Source organism: Phaethon aethereus, assembly GCF_964289735.1.
Source record: "Phaethon aethereus genome assembly, chromosome: 2".
NCBI lineage: Eukaryota > Metazoa > Chordata > Aves > Phaethontiformes > Phaethontidae > Phaethon > Phaethon aethereus.
This window is the reverse complement of record NC_138582.1, coordinates 20,474,885-20,487,334: the sequence shown is the minus strand read 5'-3', so window position 1 is coordinate 20,487,334 and position 12,450 is coordinate 20,474,885. Positions and strand designations below refer to the sequence as shown.

Below are 12,450 nucleotides of genomic sequence, written 5' to 3'. Positions count from 1 at the left end.
ATCATGCCAGTCTGTTGAAGCATCCTCATGGCCTATGTATTCTTACATTGCAAATAGACCACATTTGGACTTGTGCATCACAGACAGAATGGTTAACTAATAACACAATATTTACAGTGGTATCTGAGGCAGAAGCAGCACTTCTGAGTTTCCCTTCTCATCTTACAGTTTCTGTTAGCCATTTTCCAATTGTAAATTAGTCACTTGAGATGAACTACAATGTCAAATGAAAATGACACAACTGAGAGTATTGACTAGACCTTGACCATCCAAATATGTAATCACCAGCTACACATTCACCCTTACTTTGCTTCATGAAAAAGCTACTGAAAGCTATTCTAGTGTCTCTTAAAACGTGAACAGATTTCACTGCAAGCATGAGGAAGTACCAAATCAAGAATCTAAAATCTGCATATACAATGAAAGTATTCCACTTGAATTAATCACCTCTATAAGAAACGTAATACTCCATTCATTCCATTCACATTTCACTCAAACTACTGAATACTGAAATACTAAATTTTTTTTTTTGGTTAACAGTATTTGAATTTGGGATTATTTTATCTTTACAACACACGCTACTTTGCACATCATATGCTTGTAACTCAAGGCTTTATTTTCTTTATTTGACTACTACTTTTTTCAGTAAACAGTGGTATTTAAAAACAGAACTGAATTCTCAAAATTCAGAAGTATGGTTAACACAGTCATTTGGAAAAAACACTTCATAAATCTATTCACCTATGCAACAGCAGCCTCTGACAATTGCTTTGAAAAAGCTGTTAACATAGAAGACATTTTCCTGTAGCTCTCAAAAACCTTACTTCAGTGACAGCAAAGTTGAAAAACTTTCTCACTATCTTACAAATTCTAATGAAAAAATTTGATTCCCCTCTAAAATATCTCCTTTTTAAGCTGCAGCAAATTGTACTGACCTTCTCAAGGTCTTTAACAAATTGTTAACACAAACTACTGCAAAATATACTGAATAATTAATTTCCAGAGTTCACCTTTATTAAAAACAAGGTTTTTGTTGTGAGAACAAATAATCTCTCACTTGTAGCTTGAAAGCCTAAAATAGGATCACTGGCCTCCAGGGTTGCTACTAGCTGCTTAGCAACCTGTCCTACTTGTCTTCCTTCCTTCCTGTTGTAGAGAACTGTGGACAGAGGAGTCGGCTGACGATAGATGAAAACTCGTCGCAGGCATTCACAAAGAGCAGCGTAAGAGTAATCTGGAGCACAAGCCATGAACTTTTTGTCTTGCTTTGAAGCTTGGACATAACCTGCATAACCCGAAAAGATGGGAGAATGTATATTTTCATTTCAACAACACTTTAAACTGGCTAACACAAAATCAAGCTTAGCTTAAAAAATAATATGCAATAAGTAACAAAAAAAGAACAAAGGAGATATACATTGTTATTAAATAAGCAATAGTTTTTGGTGGTATGCATTCAACAATTTAATACCAATATACAATTCTTTTGTACCTCTTCATAACTGCTGTTTTTGATGCATATTTATGTATAGAGCTTACTATCATAGGATAGTGGTCAAAGTAATTGTACTGGGTCTGGCTAGGATGGAGTTAATTTTCTTCACGGCAGACCATAAGGTACCGAGTTTTGAATTTGTGACTAAAACAGTGTTGATACCACACAAGTTTTTTTGGCTGCTACTGAGCAGTCCTTGCACATTATCAGGACTTTCTCTTTTTCCAACTTCCAATCCCCTGACCATGTCCCAGCCAATAGATCAGGGGTGCACAGAAATTTGGGAGGGGACACAACGAGGACAGCTCACCCAAACTGACCAAAGAGATGTTCCATGCTGTATAATGTTCCATGTTCCATTTGCCTGATTAACCTGATCTCCTTTTAAGACCAGGTGACCTGCCTAGTGGATGAGGGAAAGGCTGTGGATGTTGTCTACCTGGACTTTAGAAAAGCCTTTGACAGCGTCTCCCACAGCATTCTCCTGGAGAAACTGGTGGCTCATGGCTTAGACGGGTTTACTCTTCACTGGGTAAAGAACTGTCTGGATGGCCGAGCCCAGACAATTGTGGTGAATGGCGTTAAATCCGGCTGGCGGCCGGTCACAAGCGATGTTCCCCAGGGCTCAGTTCTGGGGCCAGTCTTGTTCAATAGCTTTACTGACAACATAGATGAGGGAATCGAGTGCTCCCTCAGTAAGTTGGCAGATGACACCAAGTTAGGTGGGAGTGTTGATCTGCTGGAGGGTAGGAGGGCTCTGCAGAGGGATCTGGACAGGCTGGATCAATGGGCCAAGGCCAACTGTATGAGGTTTAATAAGGCCAAGTGCTGGGTCCTGCACTTGGGTCACAACCACCCCATGCAATGCTACAGGCTTGGGGAGGAGTGGAGCTTGGAGAGCTGCCCAGCAGAAAAGGACCTGGGGGTGCTGGTTGACAGCTGGCTGAACATGAGCCAGCAGTGTGCCCAGGTGGCCAAGAAGGCCAACAGCGTCCTGGCCTGTATCAGAAATAGTGTGGCCAGCAGGAGGAGGGAAGTGATCGTGCCCCTGTACTCGGCACTGGTGAGGCCGCACCTCAAATCCTGTGTTCAGTTTTAGGCCCCTCACTACAAGAAGGATGTTGAGGTGCTCGAGCATGTCCAGAGAAGGGCAACAAAGCTGGTGAGGGGTCTGGAGAACAAGTCTGATGAGGAGCGGCTGAGGGAACTAGGGTTGTTTAGTCTGGAGAAGAGGAGGCTGAGGGGAGTCCTTATCACTCTCTACCACTACCTGAAAGGGGGTTGTGGCGACAAGGGTGTTGGTCTCTTCTCCCAACTAACTAGCGATAGGACAAGAGGAAATGGCCTCAAGTTGCGCCAGGAGAGGTTTAGATTGGATATTAGGAAAAATTTCTTTATGGAGAGAGTGGTCAAACATTGGAACAGGCTGCCCAGGGAGGTGGAGTCGTCACCATCACTGGAAGTGTTCAAAAAATGTGTAGACGTGGCACGTCGGGACATGGTTTAGTGGGCATGGTGGTATTGGGTTGATGATCTTAAAGGTCTTTTCAAACCTTAATGATTCTGAGAGATAAAAACAGAGTTCACGGGGAGTTTAGGGAAGGTAGCCATTGCTCAGAGACCGGCTGGTCAACTTGCAAGAGGTGCTGATGAGCGATTGCCTTTGCATCACTCGATTTTTTGCATTTTTTTTTCCCCTTCCTTTCTACTTCCTCTTTCCTCCTTTTAATAAATTATCTTTGTCTCAGCCCAGGAGCTTTCTTGCTTTTGCACTTCCTTTTCTCTGCCCTGTCCCACTGGGAGAATGGGAATATGAAGAGAGCAAGCAGCTGTGTGGTTGCTTATGTGCCCATCAGGGCTAACCCAAAACTGCACCACCACACTTTAATAGTGCATTTTCATGCCTTGAGGGTGGTTTGTTTGTTGTTGTTTGCATGTTAGCCTCAAGACTTCTAAATTTACAAATGCTTGCTACTGTCCTTAAAACATGTTCTCTCTTCAAAGCCAGCTTGACAGTTTTCACCACAAAACAATTACTATATATATAGCTGGACTATCATTTGACATGATTGCTTTACTGGGAAATATTAGGACAGACAGAAAGAGTTTCCAAGTGTAAATTCATTAATTTAATTAATATATTTAAACATTGGCATTAAAAATAAAAGCAAGATTTATGTATAGGCTTGCAGGTAAAAGATGCCTTTGAGCCAGGGGACTTGTACTTAAATAAGATTTCCCAGAAAGAAAATCATAGGCTATTTATTTTAAAAAAAAAAAAAAAATCTAAACAAAATGTCACTGTCCTCTATCTTTCTGGGTTATAGGTACAACCCTGTTAGGAGCAGGGGGTTTATATAGCAAAATATACCCAGACTAATGAGTAGTCAGTGAAAGATAGTGGCTTCTTCAGTAAACTGTGGTAAGAATGGGCAAGATCACACACTGTTCCTTCAGCCAGCACTAAATCATTAGAGGTTAGCAACCAAAGGTCTATTTAAGACCACTTGCTTTTTTCCAACAGAAAGTTGTTGGGACAGATATATGGAAGAAAAACTTTGGTCCCTTCAGCTTCCCTTTGGTTCCTTCCTAAGTTTCAGTTCAAGACCTGAACTGAAAAAAGATTAATTTTTCAATCATAATCTTTGTATAGCTTGTTAAAAAATAATTCCAAAAGTTCAAGCAGAGGAAGAAGGAAATAGGGCTACTACCATTGCTTTGGTCAATATAATGAATACTGTATGGTTTTGAAAATTAGCCTTTTAATCTAGAAAATACTGATTTTTACTACTAGCTCTTGCATAGTACTTCTAAATTTGGCTGTAGATAAACAAGCAGTGACTTACATCATCTCTGGCACATAAAAGGTGAACTAGATTATTACAGAAGTGTAATAATTCAATATAATACTGTAAAATGATAGCACAATAAAGAGAAAGGAGTAACAATGTTGGTTTTTATCACCATAGGTACAAAAAGCTCAGATATCATAATTTCCTTCCTGTTATTTTCAAAACAATAGAAACACATTCTTCACACAGTACTACAAAGTCAGCATAGAAACTGGAAACCAACAGTAATTTGAAAAAAAAAAATCTTATCATCCACTTTTTTCCCAGCATAATGAAATTTGAAATGACTAAACAAAAAACAAATTGTGAAATTGATGTGTTTCATTAGAAGACTTTGTTAAGATGCTTACAGCTTAATTTGATCTCAAGTTAAAATAACAGGCTATTAAAAAAAAAATTCACATTACAAAACTAAATAAATTGCAAAAACTGAGAACAAAATGAATTACGTAATGCCAAAAAATTGTTAATACCAGAACAATTATGGTAACCTATGTAAGCTCTATAAAACAACTAATATCTTCCCTTTCATTTTGGACCCAGACTAACAGAGTGGTGTAGTCAAACACCTATATTTAGGGGCAGGAGAGAGGGAATAAATTGTCACACTCCTGGCATTATTGAAGGAATAGGTCTAGAGAACACCCAGAGAACATGAAGGCTATAGTTGTCAAAGAAGAAGTAAACTCAGGACCAGATAAATTTTAATGAAAACTGATTGATTAGTTTCCTACTTGATAGGTACAATACTGGGCTATGTGGACCATCCTATTTGATCTGATATGGCAATTCCTACCCTTGCATCCATATTTTTCAACGTACTTTCTGCTTCTGAGATTTAGTATTCTGCTTCCAACAGTGACTAAAAAAATTCTTAGTCCTGAGTACAAAAATACAGAAATAACTAACAATTCTTCACAATCACATTGTCTGCTTTTCTGGAAGTCTGTAATTTCAGAACAGTCAGGGGCTTCTTGAGCCAGAGCTGGCACAGTTTTGCTCTTCATTGATTTTTTCCTGTCACAATGATTTCTGCCCCCCTCCCCCCCAAATTCATGAAAACTTTCCATGTCCACAAAGTTTTGCGGCAGGGAGTTCCATAGCTTAAATGCACTTACATGAAGTATTTCTTTCAGCTTGTTTTGAACCTACTATGTACCAGCATCATTTGATGCTCCTAGCTCTTACAACAGAAGAAACAGTGAACAATCATTTCCAGTTCTTCAGACTTGTCACTTGGGACAATGAAACAAGAAAATTCTAAAGGTCACTTACTTAAAATATCTAACCATAAACACATATACACCTAGACAGGTCATTAATGACCTGCAGCTATTTCCCTGATGATTTCTTTGTGAATATTAAGGTGCTGATTGTGCTTTTAAGTCCTTAACTCCAGTTCACTTACCCAAGGAACTCTCCTTTTTACTGTGCCGTACTGCACTTGCATCGTGTATATGGTCTCAAAAGGCTTATTTTCCGCCCAAGGCATAAACATTTTATTTCTTATGCTCCAATATTTCTAAAATTAAGCTAGCATGCTGCTATCAACAGAACTGTAGTACCTTTCAATTCAAATTTAATTAAGTGAAATATCAACAGAAGCTGTACTAAGAGTATTCAAGTAGAAAAGTCTCAGCTAGAGTGTGACACAAAAAAGTTAACTTCCTACCTAAAGCATTAAAAGTTGCAATGTGTTCCCACATGTTCTCTGGTTGGTCAGAGTGGGGCTGCCAGAGAAGAGCATCAACATCATGCCTCAAGCAAAAGCATGGCATTTCTCTGGGATCCACAACAACTGAGAAAAGATACTGGTTGCTTCCTAGATTAATCTGAAAAGAAAACAAATACAAAATATTGATTCAAAACATAAACAGTAGATTCTGTCACACATACTGCTAAAGTTAGATGACCAACAGCTTAATGTTTGTTAGTTAACAAAATGCTTGAATACATCATGCTGCATCCCACTGATCAACAGCTCAATACACTACAACTAGCTAACACATTTCAAGCAGATGCAATTAGGTTTCTTGGGATAATATTTAGGGAAACATTATGTCCACTACATAAGCAAATGGGAATAAAATGGGAATATGTGTTTTGTGTAGAAATGGTTTTCTAGGACAGAGGATCCTAACCTACAATTTCTGATGTTAGGAAAAGATTGTCTCTAAGTAAGCATGTCTGGTTTTCTGCAGTGCCGACAGCGAAGGAAATCCTGTCCCTCTGCAGTGAAAGTTGGTAAGCACTGGAACAAGGATTAGTTAGAATACTAAAATTATGAAATGTCAACATTTTTTCATTTACAATAAATAATTACTAAATTTAAGATTAGCACATTCTTCATAAAATTTGTCTAAATCACCCAAAACGTTCAGTAACCACTTCTATTCAGTAGGAATGATCAATTATACAAGAAAGAAAAGACAGGCATATCATGCTACCTGAATAAACAATAGTAAGAAAGCAATAAAACAACGTATCTTTTGAGTTTGCTATGTGAAGCCTTCTAAAGGAAGCTAATAGCAATGCTTTTAATGTAGCCTTATGACTAGCACATGCTCAAAAAGGAAAGAACAATCTGTTCCCTTAAGGTCTATCAAGAAAGAACACTCTAGAATTCCTGCTGGTACTCACAGCTGATCTATGTTGTTCATGTTATCAAATGAACAAATACATTTGAACTATTTTTTATATCCAGAAGCTATGTCTGCAACAGCAACACGCATTGTTGCGCCCTAATACATGGTATGATACATTAGTGCTCTATGAGCATTTCAGAGGCTGACACTTGTGACTAATCATCCTCAAACAGCTGTCACAGCACTCTTATTATTACGTGTATTGTGTCAATAACTGTGAACTGCAAGCCTTTATGCTATCATTGTACAAATGTCACAGGATGGGGTCTCTTGTCTTGAAGACCTTAAGTTCATCTTAACATGAGATCCAGTGGACAGAAACAACACTTATCGAGACCAAGAAATTTGTTTACTCAAGGTTATACAGTCTCTGGCAGAACTAATGTAATTATTGCAGCTGATTAAGTTCAAGTCTAATGCCTCAACTTTAACACAGGCTTCTATTACTACACCATTCAACAGGCATACAGGTTCTTCAGTTGTATTAAATCTACAAAAGTGAAGTAATCCTCAGTTTCCATTAGGGCCAGCTGCAATCATGAAATCAGGGTTACTAATTTTCTAAGCAAATAAGAGGCAAAGAAACACTAATAAAGATAACATCAAGAGCTCCACTAATAAGGAGAAAAAAGCAGAAAACAGGAGGCAGGTGTTATATTGGTGCAATGTGCTGAGCAAAACAGAGGTATCATGTCCTAGTCCCTCAAATCTGAGAAAGGTAAGAAGTCAGCAGAGGTCAGGCAAGATGACAGCAACAGAGGTGAGTGGAACAGACCTCTGAGGAGCACAGGAAAAATAGGCAGAATTAAGGGGAAACAACTTGAGAAAGGGAACAAGTTGAGACTTCTCAACCTCAGCTGAAGACTCACTCCATCGGCCCCTATTGCATGCTCACAGTGGCACCTGCTCTGCACATCTGGGGAAAAAGTCAATCATGGGGATTGTACATCAAGACACACTGGCATAATGACACTCCACAGGGTCACAGACAGTCAGTTACAGTATAATTTGACCAGAAGAACCTCTCAGAAGGTCCAGCCTCCTCAGCTGTTTTTCATCAATGCAACCTCTGTTTTGCTGCTAGACAGCTAACCTCCCCAAAAGTCATCATTATTGCTTATACTTCATTCCCTTATCTCCCAGGTAAGGAAAGCAAGTTGTTCCTGGAGCACCAGAAAGAAATTAAGCTTGGCTTCCCACACACTGGAATTACATTTCCCCAAGCTTCTCTTCCCCTGAATTCCTTGTAGATGTCATCTCTTCTTGTTTTCAAGCTCTTTCCTCCCATAATCCCCACCTACTTTGTTGAGTATGAGGTAGCATAGTCTATTACTAACCCTAAACTTTGTTTGTGCTTACAGGCCAAACAGCTACTGCCTTTCAAACTGGATATGGACTAAGTTACTGTGGTAGGTTTGACTTTGGGTGGTTCCCAGACACCCATCCAGCCACTTCCTCACTCCCCCTCCTCAACAGGACAGGGGGAGAGAAGATGAAAAACCTTGTGGGTTGAGACAAAGACAGGGAGATCACTTACCAATTCTACCATCAAGGGCAAAATAGACTTTACTTGGGAAAAATTAATTTAATTTATTGCCAATTAAAAATAAAGTAGGATGATGAGAAACAAAGATTAAAAAAAACTCTTCCTCGTGCTCTTCCCTGGCTCAGCGTCACTCCTTCATTCCTGACTCCTCCACCTCCACTGCTACCAGAGTGGTACAAGGAGATGGAGAATGGGGGCTGGGGTCAGTCCTAATGGTTCCTCTCTGCTGCTCCTTCCTCCTCACACTGTTCCCCTCCTCCAGCATGGCGTCCCTCCCATGGGATACAGTCCTTCATGAACCGCTCCAACATGGGTCCTTCCCATGGGCTGCAGTTCTTCAAGAACTGCTCCAGCGTGGGTCCTTGACACAGGGTTTGGTGCTTCAGGAATGGACTGCTCCAGCATGGCTCTTCCACAGGTCACAGTTCCTACCAGAAAACCTGCTCCTGTGTGGACTTCTCTCCATGGACCAGAGCTCCTTCGACGAACCTGCTCCTGTGTGGGCTCTGCACTGGCTGCAACTTCCTCCAAGGCACATCCACCTGCTTTGGTGTGGGGTTCTCCACAGGATGCTTCATGGATATCTGCCCCACTGTGGTCCTCCATGGGCTGCAGAGGGACAAACTGCCTCACCACAGGCTGCAAGGGAATCTCTGCTCTGGCATCTGGAGCACCTGCTTCCCCTCCTTCCTCCTCTGACCTTGGTGTCTGCAGTGCTGTTTCTTTCACATTTTTCTCACTCCTCCCTCTCACTGCTGCTGCACAGCATCTTTTCTTGAATATGTTTTCCCTGAGGAGCTACCAGCATCCCTGACAGGTTCAGCTGTGTCCTACAGTGTGTCTGCTGGAGTTATTTGAACCAGCTGTGTCTGGCACAGGGCAGCCCCTGCCTCTTGTTGAAGAGGCCACTCCTGCAGCCCCCCCACTGCCAACACCTGGATATGAATACCCAATACAGCTCTACAAGATGTAGAGCATCTACATACAGATGTCTCCTCTTTCATATTGTTGTATCTCAACTGATGAAAGTTAATCATCTTTGAGATGGATAACAGACAGAGCACTCATCCACAGATCACTTCATTATGCATCAGTCCTTTAGCTAAGGGACATGGCTGGACTCTGAGGCATGAACTCTTACGGAACTTCTTTGAACTGAGGAAGCAGTTTCATAGAGAGTCAAAAAAATGCCCAAATGTTTATGACACCACAGTAAAATCCCAATATTAGCACAAAAGTAGCTTTGAAGTCACCAGCAATTACCATTTTCAGCCAAATGTACTACAGTATATAAATAAAACTGCTTACATATGACAAAAATAAGATTTACAGCACTGAGTAATTTGTAGGTTTCTTTCAGCAGCAGCTGCACATACTTTTAAGGGTCAAGCAAGCACTTAGTGTTTTGTAAATCCCTTATCTAGTAAAGAACATGTCAAAATTTAAAAAAAGTATTTTTTCAAAAGTACCACGTTGGAAATGTGATAGTTTTACAAACATCAAGTTTTTTGTTTTAATAAAAATAAACATCTGTAGCTAAGTAAAAAAAACCCAAAACCACTCAACATGCAATTTAAAACTACATGTGTCCTAACAATAACATTATTACATATATGGTAAGTACAAGTGTCTTGTTACTTAACTTTTGTTAATTTTTACATCACAAACAGTTTTGAACAGACTAAAGGAATTAAATTTTTTTTTTCTTTCCATGTTTCAGTAAGTTTGTGGAATATGTAGAGAAATATTTTAAATGTACTGCACCTCAGCAAAGTAATTATGAACTTGGATTACTTTTCCCCCCAGAAGTAATTTATAGTGTTTTGAAAAACAAAAAAAATTATCTAAGAGATACAGATCACTTGGACAGACAGCCCAAATGCAAAAAAAGTTTGGTGAGTCTTGTCAGAACATGAGAAACTCAACTGCAACGAAGAACCATTCAAAGTTGAAGCAGTTATTCAGGCAAAGTATCCAGAACCAGAAAAGCTCTTGAGAAAGACCTTGCCTCTTCTCATCTATCACCACTAGAGCATCTCCACTCCAATGGACGTGCACAAATACATGACATGCCTCCCACACTCCCATAGCTCAGGTGTAAGCATGATGTATTTCACAGAATGACATGCAGTTTTAGTCAACAGAGGTCATTCCGGCACCTACTGAGAAGGCACACTCATGCTCCTATATAGGCCTATGAACAAGGAAAGAGTGACCTTATATGTCAGCTAGTAGAAAATAAATGGAAGTTCTTCTGTTGTGTTTCCACAATCCACCTATCAACCAGAAAAGTCTCCTGCCACAAATCAACTGTCCTCTGAAATTACCACTGCAATTAGCTGTTCAAAGACCTACATTTACATAGTCCGTTTCCTATTTTCTCCTTGCTCCACAAATCACTGGGAATACTCTCTTCTATCTAAAAACAAGCAGCACCTCTTCCCTTAAGCCATCCCAATTTTGCTAAGTATTGGGATGCCTGGGTTTCCCCACTGAAACACACAGCACCACTCTGTACTTCAGGCATCTTTCAGCGTTTTTTTCAACTCTTCTGCAGGCTCAAGGTCAGGTTGGACAGGGCTCTGAGAAACCTGATCTAGTTGAAGATGTCCCTGCTCACTGCAGGGGGGGTGGACTAGATGATCTTTAAAGGTCCCTTCCAACCCAAAAACTATTCTATGCTTCTATGATTTCATGGTCTTAAATTCTCTAAGATTCTGGACATGTTCCACAAAGTTCTCTCCAACTTAAGAGCAAAAAGACACATACAGCTATATACTACTGATGATCGTTTACTACAAAGGTGAAAAGCTCTATCAGCCATGCTTCTGAAGGAATAGGCCCCTGAACTGCTAACAAAACCCCTCTAAAAATTTGAAATAAGAACTAAATCAAAGTGAAAATATATTCCTGTATGGTGAAAAATCTACTGAAATACTCATGTTCCTTAGTCCTCCAACAAGGAGGAAAAACACAAGATCACGTAGTGGAGTTTGGAAGAGACTTCTGGACATATTCTAGTCCAATTCTCCCTGCTCAAAGCAGGGTCTGGTAGAGCTAGTTATACATGCATGAAACTTTCCTACCCATAGTAATTTTCCTTTGACCATAATGCTTTAAACACATGAGCCTTCGGCTTACTTTTATGCAACCTATTTTTAAGAGTTCCTTGCAAACACCCTGGAGTTCAAACTTGCTCCACAATGTCTTGCTGCCTGCTAGAAAGCACTATATTTCAGATCTGCCTTTCTTGATCCACGGTATCATGTTCTTCCTGGTCTGTGAAATGTCACTGGGGCACAAACTTCTTACCCTTCAGGGCAAGAAGCAGTAGTTTAGGCTAAATTATTCAAACTTTATCCAGTCTGGTCTTGAAAACCTCAGGGACAGAGGCTGTACAACCGTACTAGGCAACCCAATCTGTGCTACAATCGTGCTACAAAAGTTTTTCCTTCCATCCAGTTTGAATCTCTTGTTTCTACTTATTCCTGCTGTCTCTTGTTCTCTTACTATGCACCAATGAACAGCTAAAATCCATTTGAACTGAGTTGCTATAAAATGTCCTCCTACCAATTACAAATTTTATCTTCTAACAAATATTATCTATCACAATGTATCCACAAAGCAGACTACTTTCTTGGTGGAACATGTTAGCCTTTAAAATCAATCTTTTTTTCTTTGGCAGCACAGATGCATGTACAGGCATACTTATACATATGCACACACACATATGCAGACATATACCTATACACATGTATCTGTATTACACCCATATGTATCTGTACTACACCAAAGGAAAAAAGACATAGATAATTAAAAAAAAAAAAAACCCAAAAAAACAAAAACCAAGATCTGTAAGATGTAGACTGAAAACTTTTTCTAGAGCTTTTCTGAGGAAACAGGAAATTATGA

At 39.8% G+C, this 12,450-nt stretch overlaps 1 protein-coding gene across 1 annotated transcript in view; it reads right to left on the bottom strand.

Annotated features, from left to right (window-relative positions):
• Positions 1–992: 992 nt before the first annotated feature.
• NUDCD1 (NudC domain containing 1) overlaps positions 993–12,450 on the bottom strand; it is a gene marked incomplete at both ends in the record, with an annotated part of 46,674 nt that continues 35,216 nt past the window's right edge. Inside the window, 2 exons of the mRNA XM_081996854.1 lie at positions 993–1,285; positions 6,020–6,179. Coding sequence (XP_081852980.1) covers positions 993–1,285; positions 6,020–6,179 — 453 coding nt within the window. The remainder of the gene's footprint in view (positions 1,286–6,019; positions 6,180–12,450) is intronic.